Raw genomic sequence first — 22,751 nt, 5'->3', positions numbered from 1 at the left:
AAAGGTCAAGGTCACAGTGACTTGAAATAGTAAAATGGTTTCCGGATGATGACTCAAGAATGCTTATGCCTAGGATCATGAAACTTCATAGGTACATCGATCATGACTGGCAGATGACCACTATTGATTTTCAGGTCACTAGGTCAAAGGTAAAGGTCACAGTTACTCGAAATAGTAAAATGGTTTCCGGATGATAACTCAAGAATGCTTAGGCCTAGCATCATGAAACTTCATAGGTACATTGATCATAACTGGCAGATGAACTGTATTGATTTTCAGGTCACTAGGTCAAAGGTCAAGGTCACAGTGACTCAAAACAGTAAAATGGTTTCCAGATGATAACTCAACAATACTTACGCCTAGGATCATGAAACTTCATGGGAACATTGATCATGACTGGCAGATGACCCCTTTTGATTTTCAGGTCACTAGGTCAAAGGTCAAGGTCACAGTGCAGTGACTCGAAACAGTAAAATAGTGTCAGGATGATAACTCAAGAATGCTTATGCCTAGGATCATGAATCTTCACAGGTACAATGATAATGACCGGCAGATAAAATCTATTGATTTACAGCTCACTAGATCAAAGGTCAAAGTCACAGTGACTGGAAATAGTAAAATGGTTTCCGGATGATAACTCAAGAACACTTACGCCTAGGATCATTACACTTCATAGGTACATTGATAATGACTGGCAGATGACCCCTATTAATTTTCAGGTCACTAGGTCATAGGTCAAGGTCACAGTGACTCAGTAAAATGGTTTCCTGATGATAACTCAAGAATAATAAGGCCTAGGATCATGAAACTACATAGGTACATTGATCATGACTGGCAGATGACCCCTATTAATTTTCAGGTCACTAGGTCAAAGGTCAAGGTCACTGACAAAAAACGTATTCACACAATGGCTGCCACTTCAATTGACAGCCCATGTGGAGGGCATGCATTTTTTTCCAAACAGCCCTTGTTTATATTATATTCACATACTATAACAGCATGAGATGTATAAATAATTTAAAACGGGTTGATAGGCTGAAACGGTAATTCATCACCTTTATTAGAGATTTACATGTCTTTACTTTCTAGATAGAAATGATCTTTTGCCCGTGGTATTTTGTTGGCACCTTGTTCCTGTTCATGGAGTTTGGACCATTTCTATCCACCAATGATTAGAGCATACCCTGGTGTATCTGCAACATCAATATACGCACAAGGGTTTAAATAAATACAGAAAAAAAAGAAAAAAATTTAGGCCATATTAAATCAAATTCTTTTTTTTTACCGATTAATACTAAATAAAATGTTTATAATAATACTGCTTGCCATCTACATGGTGTAATACTCATACAAATACGATATTTATGTACATCAACATATAAGATATCAATACACTAATGATACCTACCCGTTTGGCGTCGCATCTTGCCTGCTTATAGCTCTAATCCATGCGGTTTTCGTGGCATGATTTCTAGGCATTTTGTGCAGCGTTACATGCTTACCATATATGCCAAATTGTCCCACATCAGGCCTTTACCTTGCCAGTTTGGAAAAAATCATATAATTTATAGTTATATACTTTGTAAGGTTATTATAGAATAAAATTCATATATAATAAGCATTAGACACTTCTTTCTTTAAAAAAAAACACAAAAAAAGACAACAATGGAAATTGGGATTTTTTTTGTTCAATATTGGTTTGGAATCGGATACCTTTTAGGGCAATTTTTACATAGCAGAAACTCCCTGATATAATATAAAGTAATTGTTCAATAATGAATATGTGCCATTTTATTGCTACAGTAGACAAAATAATACATGTTTTCAGAATTATTGATTTATAAACATGAGTAATGAAGTACTTTGACTGTCACTACATGGCATGTCTATAAATAGAAACTGAGTTCCTGGGAAAGACACACTTTCTGACCTTGTTTGCTTTTGTGTGGATGTCAGATTACTGTACAGTGCAATATATTTTATAAATAAACAAATAAAAAATTATATAAAATAGATACTCTTTAAATAGGTATAGTTGGATTTTAAGAAGTTTTCAAACGTATGTATGCAATTAATTGAGAAATTTCAAAACATTGTATAAATAAGTACTCTTAAAAGATTTAAGTTGTTGTGCCTTGTGGTTGGATTGTAAGAAGTGTTCAAAGGTAGGGGATAATTTTAATAATTAATTTTAGCATTATGCGGTTGTTATTGGTTTTGTGAGAAAATAGATAAAAACGCATCAATATTTCTTCAGTCACAATTCAACATGTCAAACTTCTACACAATAACACTGATACTGAAGTTTATTGTCACACTTAACTATTTTTTTATTGGAATCTATGCATACATTTTAGATGTGTAAAGGCTTATTTATAACAACATATGCGTAATACAATATCACTGCAGTATGTTTAATAAGATTATTTAACATTGACAGTAATTCAATATCTTGATGTTACTCTGTTTTGCAGTAGACAAGTGTGCTGTGAGTCCCACAACTGACAGGCTGTACATCACCAGCTTCTTGAAAAACAAGCTTCTCACCCTGGCCAGGGATGGCACACTCCTGGCTACATACACAGACCCAGCACTAGTGTGGCCAGAAGGTCTACATGTGACCCCTGCAGGCCAGGTGCTGGTCTGTGGAGGCTGGACCCACACTGTACTACAGGTGGGCTGGGAGGGGAAGAGTAAGCTGGCTAATCTTGCTACTGAGGAGGATGGAGTGAGGAGGCCACGGTCAGTCTGCTACAGCAGCACAACATCATCCATCATTGTGGGACAGAGGAGGGACAACATCCTGGTGTTCAGAGTGGAATAGTGTGTACATGTATGTATTAGTTGTTGTAATTAGTGATTAGTATTTCAATGACAATGTGTTATTTATCATACGAACATAGTAGTGTGTGATGTTACAATACAACATTTAGTGTGTAGTGAAAGATACAAATAATTTATGTACACATATTGTTATATGCTTATACACTGTAAGGGTTTTTGGTTGAACATCACATCTAAAACATATTATGTTATGTATTCATAATATTTGTGTCATTATTGTCCTAAAATTTAGTTAATGAAAAAACAAAGCATTTCGACTAAAAATTTAATATCTGTACATAGATGCACATGTACATAGCAACTGAGGCTATTTTTAGACTTTTATTTCTATAAACACCATGCCATGTAAGAAATGTATATTGATGAATAGTTTTTTTTTAAATATGAAATAGTTTAAGTAATCTTTGGAGGAATATATTTTGATGTTTTGTGTAATGTTTACAGAATATTAACACAGGATGTGAGATTTATTAATTTTAATTGTTTTATGCTGTTTAACATGTGTTATTGATTGTTATTACATTTATATAAATGTGTGTGAATCCTAAGCATACATACAAACAATACATCAAGCTTATTTCTGCTGCTACAGTGGCTGCTGAGTCAGGACAAGGTTGCTGAGGATGTGGTGGACAAGGATGACCGGAATACACAGAAGGTAACATAGACCCTTTGTCAGACCTTTTCCTTGCCATTTTGGGGGAAAATGCAAATAGTGTGGAATTTGGATTTTTTTGCGCACGAAAAATCCATTGATTTGGAAAAAATATTTTATATAACTCTTTCTTATACTTCAAATTATAATAATAAAATGATATAATGATAGTACTATATTGTTTACATCTAATTTAAATATAATTGAGATATAATAATCATGAGGAACTTATCTTAAAAAAGAACACGCTTGGGTATGGTTCTATTTAACAGACCCATAAATATGCCAGAAAATGGCCTGCTTGTGTATTTCCTATGTATTAAAAATGCAAAAAAGATGAGGTGGAAAAGAACAGTATGAATTTACATAACATACAATATTCTCTATAATTGTTTTTTTTATATTTTAAAATCATTTATATTCGTGGATTTCATTGAGTTAAATTGTCCGGGACTTTTGCCGATTTTCCGGGACATGTATAGAATGTAGCGATATTTATAGACATATGCATTTTTGGTACGTTTTTTTTGTGTTTCGCATCGTTAATTGCAAAAGTTCGAAAGCCTATCCGAAATACACTTGATCTATTAACGTCAAATTAAACATTACTACTTCAGTTACTAAATACAAGCTACGTGTTTTCAGTGTAAGCGTTCTAAACATAGATGGTGACGTCACTGCGGTATTGTTATTAAGACCGGTGTGTAACGCGTAGTTGTTGATACGCCTTTATTCATTTATAACATTTATATAATAAAAAATACAACAATACAGTACGGTTAGATCCTCAACTCAAATCAATTCACAATACATACAACCAATCACAATAAAACAAATACAACTTCTTTGTCGGTTAAACGTACGAACATAAACTGCTTTTAATTTTTTACTCAGCAAGGTTGGACTTCAGATGTGTGAACAACTATCCTTTGCCCTTACGCAGCGGGAAATAATGACGTAGTAGATTTAAGTCAATTAACAACCACATTAAACAATGCCGCCTTTTCGGTTTGACCGCGAACGTGAGACAATCGATATGATAATAGGACCCCTGTTAATTGATCGATTTTGACACATAGCGTTGTCTGCCTATTCGGGTAGGCATTGTCATGGAGACGCTGCAGAAATACACTGATTCGGGGTGCAGTTAAGCCTAAGATAAGGTACATGTATTTATGGATTTTGGTCCAAACTGCACCCCATTCGCAATCCTAAAACTATATTTTTTCCTCAAATGACTGCCTAAAATTTTCAATTGAATGTAAAAGTGAAATTATGGGCATTTTTCACTGTTGAATTGAGCTGAAAAGAATTAACAGTTCAAAAGAGTTAGTTAAAATTGTGGTAACTGACCAATTATCTGCAACTAATCTTGCTACTAGATGTTTATAAAAAATATATATTATATTCGATATTTTACATGACTGTCCCAGTCATCTAAGGTGAGCGGAACTGTATTTTTATAAGGATCAGAGTTAGTGTTCGTGAGTCATATAAATAGATATATCGTTGCAGGAAAACGAATCATTTCTGTCGTCAGTTGTCAAACAAAAATACGGTTGTTAATAAAATGCATTATTTTTATCTTTCTGGGATATTGTTTTAGTATTTTGATGCTGCATTAACAAATCTAAGTGTATATGAAGTGAAACACCAAAAATAAACAACGGTTGCGATAGACACCTATAAACATAGCATATACTGTTAGATGTGTATAATGCCACTCAAAGAAAAAGAAATTTATCACAATATCAAGTTTGTCTCCCTATCCAGCTCTCTAACTTGAGCCTTAGTTAACATAATATTGAACACCCTTATTCTCAAGTGTATAGTATTTCTAAGCAAAAAACCAGCAACACCAATGTCCCAATTTTTGGGGAAAAAAATCAATTTTTCTCAATTGGAAGGGCCCCGCCCTTTTTCCTAAAACAGTAAAAAAGAGCTTTACAGTCAGTTTTTTGTATGCATGCAACTGCAACAATGTAAGGTCAAATGATTTCCTACCTAGAAAATTAAGGTCATAAACTAAATAAGAGATTTATCTCTTGTCACTAATTGCTACCAAGTTTCACTCTGCAACAATTTTTAATCCAATTTTTACCAAAATTTGCTTTTAAGTTAGAGTGAACAATCACTGTTTTAACAACAACTCAAGTGTTTTTTACATTTCGTTAGCCTTTGAGCCCTATCACTGTCCCTTGTACTCGTCAGGTGCTTGACCAAATACAAGAGGCCGTCCCATCAATCAGTCGTCAAAGTCAGTTGAGATGGACCAGAACAAGGCAGAAACTCAGCAACATTTTACGCACTGTAAGAAATCCAGCAGTATTCTACTCACCTTCAGTCTGCTTCCAGTCTGTTATTGAGTGTTTTTCAACAAACATATGTGCCTTGCTTTGAAAAACAGGATGGAATGTATTTGTATCAAGTGTTTTCCCACATAAGCCTGTGCAAAGGAAGTCTCTTCTAAAATAAAATTCAGTCTAGGCGGAAAGTGTTGTCCCTGATTAGCCTGTGTTGCTGTGCAGGCTTATCTAGGACGACACAAAATGCAACATTTATACAGACCTGTTATATAAGAATGAGGTTCAAAGTAAGTCCGCCTGCAGTCTGTAACATAGTTTTACAATGTGATACAAGGTGAGCATCGATCTGGGAAAATGGGGCTTAATGCATTTAAAGTGCCATTCTCATTAGCCTGTGCAGTGTGAACACAGACTAATCAGGGACGATACTTTCCACTTTCGAGGAATGTATGTTTCAAAGGAAATTTATTGTAAACAAAAGTCAAGCCTTAGGGTAAAGTATCGTCTCAGGTGTGCCAATGAGGACTGCACAGGCTAGTGTGGGATGACACAATATGCACATGCATTAAAAACAGTTTTCCCAGAACATGTCTTAAGTAAAGTCTGCTTCCAGTCTATTGTAAAGTGCTTTTTAAAACTCCGATGAGAACAAATATGGTATTAAAAACAAGATTATTGAAAAGTGGTTAATGAGACAATGACATGCATCTACATTCAAATTAAAAATAATTGTTAAGCTATACTAAGTTTAGAAATGTATGATATAATTTACAGATATAAAATTTCATGTAAAATCTCAATATATTTATAAATTGCCGTTAAAAGGTATTCAATGTATTTTAATTAGATAATGAAATGTTTATTTATTTAAATAAATAAAAAAAGAACAAAATGAAATAATACAGTCAAAAATGTATGAAGAGAACCTCATTCATGTGTTGGAACTTGTTCACAGATTATCATAATTACAATTTTCAAAAAATTATAATATATTCAGTAGGTTATTTTTACAAAGTATTAAAACGAAAGTATACACTTAGAAAAACAATGAAATTATTGGTCATATATCAAAATAAAAAAAAATAAAAAAATTAAGCATTACAAACACTTTTCTTAACAATGTGACATATGTTAAATCATTATTTTTGGGACATTAATTAATATTGAATTTGTGGGTTTACTGATCCAGGAATTTTATTCAAACACAGGAAAATGACCCTCGAAAATTCCATATTTATGCACCCCTTCGAAGAAGAGGGGGTATATTGCTTTGCTCATGTCGGTCGGTAGGTCGGTCGCTCCGTCCACCAGGTGGTTGTCAGACGATAACTCAAGAACGCTTGGACCTAGGTAATGAAACTTATAGGTACATTGATCATGACTTGCAGATGACCCCTATTGATTTTGAGGTCACTAGGTCAAAGGTCAAGGTCACGGTGACCCGAAATAGTAAAATGATTTTCGGATGATAATTCAAGAACGCATATGCCTAGGATCATGAAACTTTATAGGTAGATTGATCCTGACTCGCAGATGACCCCTATTGATGTTCAGATCACTAGGTCAAAGGTCAAGGTCACAGTGACAAAAGTCGTATTCACACAATGGCTGCCAGTACAATGGACAGCCCATATGGGGGGCATGCATGTTTTACAAACAGCCCTTGTTTATCCAGAATCAGACATCCACAAATGTACATGTCCATAAAATAGTAATTAAAAAAAAATTATGCCAACGAATATAAATGTTTTTTACAGTATCTGGTGTGCAGAATTCCATTGAATTGGCGATTAAAGCCTTGCTCTTAGCATATATTTGATTGCCATTGGGTGACCCAATTTGTTGTATCAGTCAGCGACTTTTTAGCTCATCTATTTTTTGAAAAAAAATTATGAGCTATTGTCATCACCTTGGCGTTGGCGTCCGGTTAAGTTTTGCGTTTAGGTCCACTTTTCTCAGAAAGTATCAATGCTATTGCATTCAAACTTGGTACACTTACTTACTATCATGAGGGGACTGAGCAGGCAAAGTTAGATAACTCTGGCGTGCATTTTGACAGAATTATGTGCCCTTTTTATACTTAGAAAATTGAAAATTTTGGTTAAGTTTTGTGTTTAGGTCCATTTTATTCCGTTGTATCAAAGCAATTGCTTTCATACTTGCAACACTTACTAACTATCATAAGGGGACTGTGCAGACAAAGTAATGTAACTCTGACTGGCATTTTGACAGAATTATGTGCCCTTTTTATACTTAGAAAATTGAAAATTTGGTTAAGTTTTGTGTTTAGGTCCACTTTATTCCTACAGTATCAAGGCTATTGCTTTCAAACTTCAAATACTTTCATGCTATCATGAGGTTACTGTACCTTGCAAGTTGAATTTTACCTTGACCTTTGAATGACCTTGACTCTCAAGGTCAAATTATTAAATTTTGCTAAAATTGCCATAACTTCTTTATTTATAATTAGATTTGATTGATACTTTGACAAAACTACTCTTACCTGACATACCACAATAGACTCGACCCAAACCATCCCCCGTGCCCCCCACCTCCCCCCCCCCCACGAATCCCCCCCCCCCTTATTTTTTTTTTTTTTTTTAAGATCATCTCACAAATGACCACCACACCCTCACACTATACCCTCCCCCACCCCCCCAATTTTATTTTTTTTTAAACGGTAAAAAACCACAACTATTTATTTTTATTATTTTATGTTTGAAATACCGTCCAACCATCGCACCCAAGAATCAACCCCCACCCCCCCTTTCCCCACCCCCCCCCCTTTCCCCACCCGAATCCCCCTCCCCCTAAATTTTTTTTTTTTGTAAGATCATCTCACGAATTACCACCACACCCGCACACTATACCCCCCCCCACCTCACCCCCCAATTTTATTTTTTTTTAAACGGTTAAAAAACACAAATATTTATTTTTATTATTTTATGTTTGAAATACCGTCCAACCATCACACCCAAGAATCCCCTCCCCCTTCCCCCCCCTCGATATTTTTTCTTTTTTTTCATTTTTTTCGCATTTTTAGAAGATAATGTAATAAATGTCCACACCCCCACACTATACACCCCTCTTCACTCCACCCCTCCCTCCTTTGTGATTGAAAATGAGAGTCCGTTCACCTTTAAAAAGAAAATAGATGAGCGGTCTGCACCCGCAAGGCGGTGCTCTTGTTTGAAATAGTTTCCTGTCTGGAATGGACATAATTCAGATCTATGTTTCATTCTACGGAATGGCAGTTTTTCACAAAAGTACATTTAAAATGCATTTCCGTATATGCCAGTTTACGTTAAACATTTAATCAAAAACGCATGTAAAATAATATTTTGATGGGTTTGTGAAAGTGAGTTCCGTGCTATTAAAAAGATCCATTATAATTTCCATTTGAAAGATTTCACACTGCAAATTTGTTTAATGTCAGGTATTATCACACCAATTAGTCCTAATGGACGCGGTACAGGTACTTTCCCTTATTGGGAAAAAATCGATGGTTTATTTCGTTCATACTAGTTCAAAAGACTGACTGGGACAAAATGTTTCAGATTAATTTTATCAACTTTACAGCAACTGCTCAGCACAGAAGACTACTGTCTGGTGAAAGGATCGGCTGTATCAAAGTCCTGTGATATGGGGGGACTTGGTCGTTCCATGTGTGGGGATTGCATCATGAAGGACATTTTAGATGACACTCACAAGGTAGAGAACTCTAGATCTGCACCAGCAGTGAGTTGTTGCCCTTTTGTTGTTGTTTATTTAATTTAGCTAACAAGGGAGAGAACTGTATACCTAAACCATGCTCAGGGAGTTGTGACCATTTAGTTGCTGTTTATTTAATTTTGCTGACACTAACAATGAAGAGAACTGCAGATCTTCGCCAGCAGTGAGCTGTTGCCCTTTAGTTGTTTTTTAATTAATTTAGCTTACACTTACAAAGAAGAGAATTTAAAATCTGCTCCTGTAGTGAGTTGTTGCCATTTAGTTGCTGTTAAATTTATTGCGCATACAATATCAAGGGAGAGAACTTAAGATCAGCAGTAAGTTAATTGTTGAACTGTATTTGCTGTCCAATTATGTATACACCTTTTGTTTTATGTTGATTTACTTTTAAATTTGTGTCTATTTTAAATTTTTAAGCAGATTTTAACAGTCAAATTAGATCTGTAAAGGTATGTTAAAAAAGTTGTGTGTGTTGTTGAAACTTCAGTAAGATATTAATGTTAAATTGTTGTCTGCCATTTACTGAATCATATGTTGACAGTAAAACATCTGTGAAGACATTTCAAAAGTAAAGTGATTGATAGAATGAGTACCAAATTGATTTTATTTATTTATTGTTATTTAGGGAAGAAATGGCTTAAAAGATAAATGAGCTGCACTTTTGGAAAATGGGTATTAATTCATGTGCTTAAATTGTTATCCCAGCTTAGCACGTGCAGTACGCACAAACTAATCAGCAACAACACTTTCCTCTATAAAGGTATTTTGTTATTGAAAGGAAGTCTCTTTTTTTATAAAAATTCAGTAAAGTCATTGTCGTACCTGATAAGCTTATGTGGACTTGAATGCTTATCTGAGATGACAATTATGAATATTAAGGTAGCGCACCTCTAATGGGCACATATCCAAATATAATTTAATTAATTATTTTCCTAATCAGCATCATTTCACTGAACTACATGCAAATTTGTAGGTAGGCTTTCCATGCTTTTTAAAAAAATATACCGATTTTTTCAAAACCACCCTCACGCTCGGCTTTTGTCCAGTTTATTTTCACCCGTGGGGTATATTAAAGTTCTATAATTCATTCAAATTTCCTAATATGGGCATGCAGTTGGTGTGTACAGATGCAGTAAAGGTGTTTAAAGTTTAAACAAGATGACATAAGTATCATTTTACAGACATTTATTTTTTACAAATTTTAATCTATGGAATAGCTCCATGAAATGTAAGTGATTTCAGCCAAGTAAAAATTGGGTCGGTTAAAAACAAAGTGTCATAAAATTCAAAATAGTGTCATTTAAGTTATATTTTAAACTTAATTTTTATAAAAACACTATATACAGCAAAAATACCAAAAAAATAGACAGATTTACCGTTTACTTTTTGAAATAAAAATAAAAATGCAACTTGCATCATTCGTATTTTCAGCAGTAAATTAATCAATTTAGCCATAACGTTGTTTTAATTTAAAATTGAAGGATGTGCATACAATTTTCAACATATTTAACTATTAACATGGCTTATGTGCTATATTAAATCAAATTACGTTAGAAAAGAAATAAAACGCGTCGCAAAAAGTATGCGATGTCAGCAGGAATCGAACCTGCGCGGGAAGTTCCCAAAAGATTTCTAGTCCATCGCCTTATCCACTCGGCCACGACAACTTCACATCAGTGCAATCTTAAATTAGATATTCATAAGTAAACAGGTAAAAAGGCTCGCTCGATCTTTGAAGAAATCGCAAAATCGTATTTTTCAGATGATAATTGGATCAAAGTCAATATTTATAGTGAAAATAATGAATTCTAGATGAATAAGTTAAACATATATCAAAAGTCGAAGTTTGAAAAAAATAAAATGCTTCTCTCGGAAATAAGCAATCATTGAAGATTGGCAATGATCGTAAAATAAATCGCGGGAAATCATTAGAGGTGCGCTACCTTAATGAGCTGCATATTGATTTATGAAATTACATCTCTGCAAGTTGAGAAAAAAAATCGTTATTATGAATTTACAGGTTAATATAACATTGACCAACACTTTTAATGTTTTAATACAAAATGGTCTGATTGAATTAAATTTCATGTTTTTTTTACAAGGAAACAATGAAATGCCTGATTAAAAATTAATGAGAATAAAATGTTTCTGTTGAAAACCTTCACATCCAATCAAGAGGCTTAGTTTCTTATAGATTGTTGTATAAACACTTTCGTAACTGTTTCACATCACCCATGGTGCTGTTGTTTTCAGGTGAGCAGGAGCATTGTTATTGAGTTGCCATGGCAACGGCACCAGTCGGACCCCCAGGAGCCTCAGTCCAGGACAACCCTTCCCCTCCCCTGATCTCTAGCTCCTCCCCTTTGACCTCCTGCTTCAAAGCTTCATTGAACAATACCGGTCTGCTGGAATATCTGAGCATGCTGAGTTTTAACAAGCTGTTCTCAACAACTGCACTGTCCTTGTTGATCGATCCACACTCCTGCCTAAGTAGTTTGTTAAGCTCCAGTGCCTGAGGTGGGTCAAGTATTTCAGACACGCAGAGTTATAGCAGTAGTTATGGTAACACAAACAGGCACTGATTGTGGACTTCACAACGAATAGTACGAAGAATAAAAAGTTGGATAACTTTTTCCATGCTTTGTTGGACTAACAGAGCAACATGGAATAATGGTAGAAAATCTAGAAACAGTTAAAGAGTTATAGATTGAAGCATAAGCTATCCACGGGGTCTACTTCTGATTTCAATAGTAGTAGCATTATGGACCATCCTGGTTTGTCCTCTTATGCATCCAAAATGTTCAAAGTGAACGTGCTTTTTACGCAGTTGCTGTCAAAAAAAACTTTGTATGAACACTCATAGCACGATGAATACATCGGGTGTGGTTCAGACGCAAAGTCTTCCCAACAACATTAACACTATGCTTAAGGTGTACCCATCATGGTTTGTTACGAGCACTTCACACTCCAAGACAGCCTCGCATTGAGCTGACACTAGATAAAGCGTTGAAAAATGACAGCAGTTTTGTTGTGTGGTCCAGTATGCCTTTTGACTCCAACCCAACATGAGGTAGATCTCAAACTCAGCCCTTAGCAATCACAGCGAGGCCAGCATGTCATCTCACCTTCTTGAGCCTCAGGTGAGACCTTACAGTTTTATTTATTTTGAAAATAGGGGCTAATAATTCAGTCCCATTCATAATCTCTTAACGTCTATATTTTAACATAATTACTGGTTAAAATTCCCAATTGACGGTTTGCCATAAAAAGGACACTTTTCACAGAGCTAGCCCCTAGTTCTAGCACATGTTTTAAGTAGTTATGAGAATTACTGGCTTAATATACTTATTTTACTAAGTTTTATTACTATTTTGAAGTTATAGATGTTATACAAATTGTTTATGTTGTTTATTTCACAAAAACTGTGAAACCATTTATTTTCGTCAGCTCGAAATTGTGTGTTGAAGAAAAATGACTATTGCATCAGCACTTTAATTTATTACATGTAATTTATGATTAAAAAAAATAAACAAAATTGTGTAAGTCAATGCCCGATTTGTTTGTAGTACATATCCGCGATAAATTGCCGTGGGCAAAATGGGAAAACCCGTGAGATTAACTTGCAGGAGGTAGACCATGTTTAGCACATGTAAATTAACTAGTCTTTTATTATCAGGTGAATGATTTTTTTATTTATTTAAGGTCCCTGTAGTAACTGGCCCTTATTACTGTATGCCATTAACAAGTTGATTGTTATGAATTAAGCTGATTGGTGGGACTGAATAACTGTTTACATATTATTTTTCTATGATAAATATATATCCTATAATTAAATATAATTACATCATTTTTATACCTCCATTACCACTAATAAGTAATGGGGGCTATATATAGGAATCACTTTGTTGGTTGGTCTGTTGGTCTGTCCCGAAATTTCATCGGATCTGCACCAAACTTGGTCACAAGTTGTATTTAGATGATGTACTTGTCAAGTTTGAATATGGGTCATGCCGGGTCAAAAAATAGGTCATGGGGTCACTTGGTGTGTTTTAAACCAAAAGTTTGTCCGGACCATAACTATGTCATTTAACGTTAGATTTTAAAATAACTTGGTACATTTGTTCACCCTCATGGGACGGTGTGTTGCGTGAAAAAAGTACATTGATATCTCCAAGATCAAGGTCACACTTGGAGTTCAAAGGTCAAATGCTTGTCCGGGCCATAACTTTATCATTTATTGTAAGGATTTTAAAATCATTTGGCAAATGTGTTCACCATCTTTGGACGGTTTGTCGCGCGAAAGAATTACTTCGATATCTCCAAGGTCAAGGTCGCACTTTGAGTTCAAAGATCAAAAATGGCCATAAATGATCTTGTCCAGGCAATAACGTGTGTCGTTTATTGTGAGATTTTAAAATCATTTGGCACATTTGTTCACCATCATTGGACGGTGTGTCACGTGAAAGAATTTTACGTTGATATCTCCAAGGTCAATGTCAAACTTTAAGTTCAAAGGTCAAAAATGGCCATAAATTAGCTTGTCCAGGCCATAACTATGTTTTTCATTGTGAGATTTTAAAGTCATTTGACACATTTGTCCACCATCATTGGCCAGTGTGTCGTGCGAAAGAATTACGTCGATATCTCCAAGGTCAAGGTCACACTTTGAGTTCAAAGGTCAAAAATGGCCATAAATCAGCTTGTCCGGGCCATAACTCTGTCATTCATTGTGAGATTTTAAAATCATTTGGCACCTTTGGTCACCATCATTGGACGGTGTGTCGGGCAAAAGAATTACATCGATATCTCCAAGGTCAAGGTCACACTGTGAGTTCAAAGGTCAAAAATGGTCATAAATGATTTTGTTCTGGCCATACTATGTCATTCAGTGTGAGATTTAAAAATTGCTTGGTACTTTTGTTCACAATTATTGGATAATGTGTCATGCAAAAGAATTACTTCAATATCTCCAAGGTTAAGGTCACACTTGAAGTTCTAAAGTGAAACATGGCCATAAATGAGCTTGTCCGGGCCATAACTATGTCTTTCATTGTGAGATTTTAAATGACTCATTACATTATTTCTGTTCACAGTCATTGGACGGCCTGTCATGCAAACGAATTCAAGAGTTCAAAGGTAAAAATGGCCATAAATAATAATGGCATAATAATTCTTAAAAATCGACATAAATTAGATTATCTTGTTTTGTGAAGACAGCATGCAACATAGTCTGTGGCAATGCGGCATGTGGTGGTATAGTCTGTGACAAAGCTCTAGTTTTAATTCTAGCAATTTATGACAGACAGTTTAACTACATGTATATCAGACGATAATGTCAATTAATTAAACACATTTGAATTGATACACAAACATTAGATTATAGTAAATGTAGGTAAACGCAAACAATCAAACACACATTCATACGTTTTTTATTTCTTTGTAATTAAAATTCAGAATGTATATCAGTCAGTTGTTGATCATAAAGCGTTATTGTATTTGATCCAGATCCGTTGTTTGCCTGCAACACTTGAAAACACACAACGGATAATACAGTTGTAAACAATTAGCGCTAATCATTACTATTGTACCTTAGTGAAGTCAATGCTTTTGATACAGCTTTTGGGTTGTAATTGGATTTGATTATTGTTTAAATCAAAGCCCATATGTTTGCGAGAAACAATGGGGCTTATTGCTTTTATATGCTAATGCACACAATTTCAACACTTGAAGTGGAACTTTAAATATAAGGTGTGTCCTACAAAAAGATGCCATATTATGTAGATACACTGTATAACTACATGTTGTATCTATTGAATATCACTTACATTGCATAGTTTTAGCCAGAATAGGCAATTATAACTATTAAAATTATAAAAGTCCCCTGTAGCAAGATGTGGCAGGGCTATAGATAATTTTTTGGGTAATTGGGTTTTTTTACCCCCTGTTTTGACAACAATAGGGTTTTTGTAAATTCAATAGTTTTAGCAAAATGTTTTACCCCCTACTTTTGAGCTTAATTGGTTTTTTCACCCCCGGTTTTTTATACTCAATTGGGTAATTTAGGGAATTACATATATTATATAATAAATATCTACTAAGATTACTATATTATTATGTGCAGGTGAAAAATAAATCAACATTTTTAGCAACATAAGTTAGTTTTAAGTTACTTTTCATGTATGTGCATAATGTACATTTCATAACTCCATTTTCCATATCCATCACCAGCAACGGGTGTTTGTTTCGCCACTCTATTAAAGTTTTTTCACTTACACTCCCCATAAACGTGTTTTTTGGGTTTAACAACCTCGTTCAAAATCTCCGATAATAACGGATGAACTAAATTCTCTGGAGAAATGATCACATCTTGCAACAGATCGTTCAGCAAAGCAGCACAAAATCTTTCGGTTTCCCCAATATTCTGGCTAAATACCTGTCCAAAGTGTTTGTTTGTGTGAGGATTCTCTTTCTACGGCCACGAGTGGCCATTTTGATATTTTTAGAAAATGAAAGTAGAAATCGGATGGGTGTACGAATAATTACAGTAAAGATTGATAACCGCTGGAAAGACTGTCTTCTTTTCTTCATAGGACGGCATAAATGTATAAACTATTCGGTACATTTTTGTACGGGAAATAACCAGTTTAAAAAATGATTGCATTTCGTGACGCAAGGTTTTCTTACGGGAAATACGTAATTAACTTTATTTTTGCGTTTTTGTACACTTGATATTGAATTTAATTACGTTTTTGGTTATTTTAATTAAGAAATAACGCACATACGCTTGTAATCTATAGCCCTGATGTGGTACACTGAATTCACCATAGACGTCAATCTGTATTTCTGTATCTGTGTCTAATCCATAGCCAAACGTGTATGATCAAGTACTCATACACTTACAATATTCAACTCACATCTATTTGTTTCTTAAGATATGCTATACAATAGTAAAGTTGAAAAAAGTATCACATTTAACGTTGTATACATGTAGTCTCACATTTAAAGTTGTATAGTTTCACCTTTAAAGGTGTACATTGTTACATTTTAATTTGTATAGTCACACATTTAAAGTTGTATAGTCTCAAATGTAAAGTTGTATATGTTCACTTTTAAAGGTGTACATTAACATGTTTTAAGTTTTGTAGTGCCACATTTAAAGTTGTATTGCTCAGTCTCTTATTAAAGGAGCCATCCAACAGATTTTGGCATTATTGAATGAAGCATGTCATTAAATGCTTTTTGTTGATAAATTTAAACATTTGACCTAAAAATCTCCCGTAAAAAACACAAGAATACAACTTTAAAAAAAGGAAAAAAAAATAACCCTCAACAGGGCTCGAACCACTGACCCCTGGAGTCCTGGAGTTAAAAGTCTCCCGCCTAGACCACTTGACCATCCATGCGCATACTTAGAGCCATGTATTTTTACCTATATAAGCAATCCTCGTAGTTTCCCAAAATATAACTACAACAACAGAACTTTCCAAATTATTCAATCGTTTTGCGTCAAACGACTTTTTAGTTCGTCTTTTCAAATCGTCAAAAGATGCATATAATGGATATTTAAAAGCATGGTAAATTGTCAGTATTACTATTTCCTCAAAAATATCATAAAAAACGAAAATTTGCGAATCTGAAACAACTTTTTTTGTCAATTTACCAATCTGTTGGACGGCCCCTTTAAAAGTTATGCAGTCTCACGTTTGAAGTTGTTTAATCTCACATGTTATGTTTTCCTTTTCAGCAAATATTATTAGCCAACAATACAAACATTGTTAAAGTAAATGTCGATGGAAAATGGCCGGCAACCCCTTCTGTAACAAATACTACAACTCGCTCAAGAAATTAAGTATGAAGACGTATTGCAGCAGCCTAGCACACCACATCTTCTCCAATGTTGGCTACATCAACACTTCAAACAGCAGAGCCTTGGTGAGTCCATGTTTACTGTTTTGACTTTTTGTTACCTCACCTGATTGCTCAGGTGAGCTTTTGTGACCGGTCTTTGTCCATCGTATGTCCGTCCGTCCGTCTGTTAACATTTGCTCGTAAACACTCTAGAGGCCACATTTCTTGTCCCATCTTCATGAAACTTGGTCAGAAGCTTTGTCCCAATGAATAATCGACCGAGTTTGAAACTGGGTTGTGCCGGGTCAAAAACTAGGTCACTAGGTCAAAAACAAGTAAAACCTTGTAATCACTGTTGAAGTCACATTTCATGCCCAATCTAAATGTAACTTTGTCAAAATATTTGTCTTAATGATATCTTGGATGAGTTCAAAAGTGGTTCCGATCCGTTGAAAAACATGGCCGCCAGTGGGCGGGGCAGAAGTCACTCTAGAAGTCACAATTTTTGCCCAATCATCATGAAAGTTTGTCAAAACATAGGTTCAATTGATGTCGCGGCTAACAATGGCACGCAGTGAAGCGTGAACAACAGTCGATAAGTGATAGTTTTGTTTACACACGGCTGGGGTTGTTTTTAACACTTAAGAAATAACCAATTCAAGTGTCATTGCAAAGGTAATATTGGCAGTTTACTGGTATATAAAACGTTAAATTTCGGTACTAGTCATGAATTTCTTTGTCATGATAAAAAGCTCGCGAAAATTGGCGTGGGTGTATTTATTTGTAAATAATAATTTCGTAGCGGGTACAACATTGAGATAATTTAATTTCCATTGAAAGTTTCGTTGTAAATTTCAACTAAAGTATCGCGGTATCTCGCGAATTATGTGACGTTCACATTTCCTCTTAATAAACTAAAATTCAAACAGGCTGTATCGTTACCGTTACGCTGTTTCAGTTTCTTAATAAGGACTTCTTATAAGGGTAAATTCGAATCTATGCACAATTGTATTTTATACGTTTTTTATGGCAAAAATTCTTCTTTTAGCTGATTCGCGAGCGAAATTTTACATGAAAATAAAAAATATAATTTACATTTTGGTTTTCATGATAATTACAGATACCGGTACGTATGTAGTTATGAAAATGTTGATTGTAGAATTGGTTTGCAATTACATGTATTACTATACAAAATGTAGCAGCGCCGTATATAAAATTAAAACATTGGAAAAATTTGACAAATTAACCGCAATAAAATAAAGTTAGACATTTCTAGAGTTATATTGCGCGCCGGATACATCGCGCTCGTGATCTTTGGACCCCACCAACCGCGATAGATATGTATCTATTCAATCCAATGCCTTGGTTGTATAGAGCCTGTTTGCGAGGAGGTGTTTAGTTCTTGGTGGGTTTACAGTGTTGTTGTTTTTTGTCAAATTTCGGGTCCAAAATTGACCCTATTCCCAATCCTAAAACGGTATTTTTCTCAAAACGATATCCTTAAATTCCCAATTGAAGGTAAAGAAAAAGAAATTAATCACAATATCAAGTTCATCATCCTATACAGCTCTATAACTTGAACCTTAGTAAATATAATATTTAAAACACGTGTTCTCCATGGTATAATATTGGTTAGCAAAGAAGTCTGCACAGGCAAATCAGGGACAACACTTTCCGCTTTTATTGAATATATCGTATAAGAAACATATCTTGTAAACGAAAATTCTGTCTAGGCGAAATGTGTTGTTCCTGATTAGCCTGTGCTGCTGTACGTGCTTATCTAGGAATACTCTTAGGGCAACATGTATTAAGCTCTTTTATCTCATAATGAGGCCCAAAGTAAGTCTGCCTACAATCTGTTACAGTAAGCCCTGTTATCTCATAATGAGGCTCAAAGTAAGTCTGCCTACAATCTGTTACAGTAAGCCCTGTTATCTCATAATGAGGCCCAAAGTAAGTCTGCCTACAATCTGTTACAGTAAGCCCTGTCATCTCATAATGAGGCTCAAAGTAAGTCAGCCTACAATCTGTTACAGTAAGCCCTGTTATCTCATAATGAGGCTCAAAGTAAGTCTGCCTACAATCTGTTACAGTAAGCCCTGTTATCTCTTAATGAGGCTCAAAGTTAGTCTGCCTACAATCTGTTACACTAAGTCCTGTTATCTCATAATGAGGCTCAAAGTAAGTCTGCCTACAATCTGTTACAGTAAGCCCTGTTATCTCATAATGAGGCTCAAAGTTAGTCTGCCTACAATCTGTTACAGTAAGCCCTGTTATCTCATAATGAGGCTCAAAGTTAGTCTGCCTACAATCTGTTACACTAAGTCCTGTTATCTCATAATGAGGCTCAAAGTAAGTCTGCCTACAATCTGTTACACTAAGTCCTGTTATCTCATTATGAGGCTCAAAGTTAGTCTGCCTACAATATGTTACAGTAAGCCCTGTTATCTCACAATGAGGCTCAAAGTTAGTCTGCCTACAATCTGTTACATGGTTTTATAAGGCGATACAAGGTTCTGGGAAAACAGGGCTTAATTCATGTTATGTGCCATCCAAAGATTAGCGTTTGCATTGCATACATTGGCTTATCAGGGACAGCACATTCCGCTGTTGAGGGACTTTTTGTTAAAAGGAAATTTCTTCTCAACCAAAATCAAGTCTTGGCAAAAAGTGTTGTGTTTGGTTAGCCTGTCAGGACTGCACAGGCTAATGTTGCACCACATTATGCACATTAGTAAAGCCCATTTTTCCCAGAACAAGGCTAAAGTTAATTCCTCTTCCAGTTTGTCCAAAATTCTGATGAGAACAAATATGGTATAACAAACAGTGGTTATTAAGACAATGACGTGCATGTATATGCCAATTAAAAATAGTTGTTAAGCAATCTTATTTTATAATTTACAGAGCTACAATAGTTGTTAAGCCATTTAATTTTATAATTTACAGAGCTACAATAGTTGTTAAGCAATCTTATTTTATAAATTACAGAGCTACAATAGTTGTTAAGCCATTTAATTTTATAATTTACAGAGCTACAAAAGTTGTTCAGTAATCTTATTTTATAATTTACTGAGCTACAATAGTTGCTAAGCAATCTTATTTTTAGCATAGGTGCTTGCACCTATGCTTAAGGTATATACCACATTTTGAAAATCCACATCGGTCGGTTAACCTTTCTGAAGCCTTACCTGATCAAAAATCAGACGAAATATCTATTTAATTTAGCATATGGTAATTCTTACAATTTTTTGGGGGGAAACGTTTTTCTAACGTTTTCTTCCAAGAATATTACTGACACCGTTTTTAGTGAATTTTTCTAAGACCGTTTTATGTCAAAAAATCTTCTTATAACCTAGAACAAATTTCGTTCGTAAAACAATTCTGTTCTTGTTGATAGTGACCTCACACCTAATTTAGATCTATATGGGATCCCAATTTCTATTTCCTTCGTTTACTGTTCTGTGAGAGGTCAAATGTTTACATAACTGAATTAATAAGGCCCTGGTTAAAGTATATGGAACATTTCATCGGTTAATTATAAATAGAAATTAAAACATATTCTCAGCAGGAAGTGGGGCATAAAGCACTTTTATTCTTTGAAAATGTGTAAAAAATGAATGTTTTCTGATTTATGACATGGATTCTGACGTGCCTTTCTATGGATTTGATGAAGTAGAGTTTAAAAGTAAGAGATGTGTTAATTGAAGTTAAAATGTTTTACTTTGAGCCAGAAATTTACGTTACGAGTAGAGTTAACGGTTTAAATGTGGCATCGGATTTAATGGATTCGCGTGAATTCTGGACGAGTGCTGTGTCTGTAAAATATTAAATGGAAAGCTGTAAATGTATCAAGTCGGAAAAGAAAACGGATGGTTGCATAATGGTATGCGTGAAATAATGTAATTCTACGTATTTATTTTCATAGTTATGTCATTTTGTAACCATTCACATTCGTCACTATTTGGAATTCCCGTTTCTAAAAATAGAGCATTTTGTTAACAAGGGGGGCGACTCGTGATGTCAGCAATCGTTAAGGCTACAATATACTAAATAATCGAGTCATGAAGGGCTGTACTTTCTAAACAAATCATCATATTTTCCTCGAAGGCATGTTGTACACTTTGTTCTGGTTTTATCGTTTGGAGATATTGATAGGGGAAGCATAGGTGTTCACTACTTAATCCCTGAAATAGGATAAAGTTGGAGATTAAAGTAAAAAATGGCACTGCAAAAGGTTACAATCCACTAGAAAATGGCCGAAAAAGGCGCAAAAACAGTCGATTTTGATTTGAGTCGAATTTGTTTTTGGTTTGAACATGACAAATCTTTTTTATTGCTTAAATCGATTCAGCTAAGAATGCCCGTCAAGAAAAGGTATGGTTATGGGGGTCTCTTTGTGCAAAATGTTGTATTTATTTTCGCTCAAAGTTGTCGCTTTTACATCGAAACATATAAGGAAACTATTTAGTATATTTTGACCTAAACATTTACTTCAGCAGCATCTTCCCTGTATCTTGCAACTATGCTTTCAGCGCCATCGGCGCTCTCGTATAATTTACAGAGCTACAATCAGTGCCCCAGATAATTATTTGGGAAATAGGGTTTTCACCCATTGATTTTGAAAAATAGAGTGATTTCATTCTTGAAATAGGGTGAAATGAGTTATAAAAATGCATACCTTAAACTCATTGTTCAGGGTTCGCACAGGGCTTGAAAAGTGCTTGAAAACGAGTCCTAGGCTTGAAAAGCCCTTGAACTATGGTTGGCCTTGAAAAAGTGCTTGAAAAGTGCTTATTTCACGTAAAAAAGCCTTGAAAATGTTTATTTCTGTTCAAAATTACTTTTATCATTGCCATGAATTTTAATCGTTCTTAAGGAAAATATTACGAAAATTTATCATAAATTCCTTTGCGCAAAAAGTTGAGTACGAAATATAAGTTTCGTACACTATTGGGTATTAAACGTTAAGTGTACACGTCACAGATTATGTGTACTAGGTCAGAGGTTCTCCGTTGTGATTTATTTTCGCGAGTCAAAATGCAGCGATGGGGTAGTGTCGTTTCAAAGCAGAGTGGTTAACTGAATATTCATGGCGCTACTTTCTGGTCATAAACACTGATGAAATGCAGAAAAATGCTTAAATAATTACCACTTATACGAAACGTCAACATTCTTTAAATATGAATATTCATGGCGCTATTTTCTGGTCATAAACAAGTTGTCAAAATGACGTTTATCGTTATGTTTTGCGCGAAACTTATGAATATTCCTGGGTACAGAAAACAAATGACGTTCGAAAAGCACAATGTTTGGTCTATATGAAGACCATTGGTGTCGGGGGAATGGGGGAAAGCGCTTTGAAAAGC

General features: G+C 34.9%; 1 protein-coding gene across 44 annotated transcripts in view; it reads left to right on the top strand.

The window, feature by feature from the left end:
• LOC127874641 (uncharacterized) overlaps positions 1-22,751 on the top strand; it is a 218,893-nt gene that overhangs the window by 173,923 nt on the left and 22,219 nt on the right. For 41 of the 44 annotated variants that reach the window (XM_052419425.1, XM_052419418.1, XM_052419336.1 and 38 more), the window contains 7 exons: positions 2,475-2,833; positions 3,437-3,502; positions 5,711-5,809; positions 9,385-9,516; positions 11,791-12,677; positions 14,631-14,673; positions 17,282-17,469. In XM_052419425.1, the coding sequence (XP_052275385.1) occupies positions 2,475-2,824 (350 nt within the window). In that variant the 3' untranslated portion in view covers positions 2,825-2,833; positions 3,437-3,502; positions 5,711-5,809; ... (2 more) ...; positions 14,631-14,673; positions 17,282-17,469. The remainder of the gene's footprint in view (positions 1-2,474; positions 2,834-3,436; positions 3,503-5,710; positions 5,810-9,384; positions 9,517-11,790; positions 12,678-14,630; positions 14,674-17,281; positions 17,470-22,751) is intronic. The other 3 variants (XR_008047109.1, XM_052419145.1, XR_008047111.1) reach the window with 3 other exon arrangements.

The sequence above is a fragment of the Dreissena polymorpha genome, chromosome 1, assembly GCF_020536995.1.
Source record: "Dreissena polymorpha isolate Duluth1 chromosome 1, UMN_Dpol_1.0, whole genome shotgun sequence".
NCBI classification, from domain to species: domain Eukaryota; kingdom Metazoa; phylum Mollusca; class Bivalvia; order Myida; family Dreissenidae; genus Dreissena; species Dreissena polymorpha.
The sequence above is the reverse complement of the archived record's forward strand: the minus strand, read 5'-3'. Positions and strand labels throughout refer to the sequence as shown.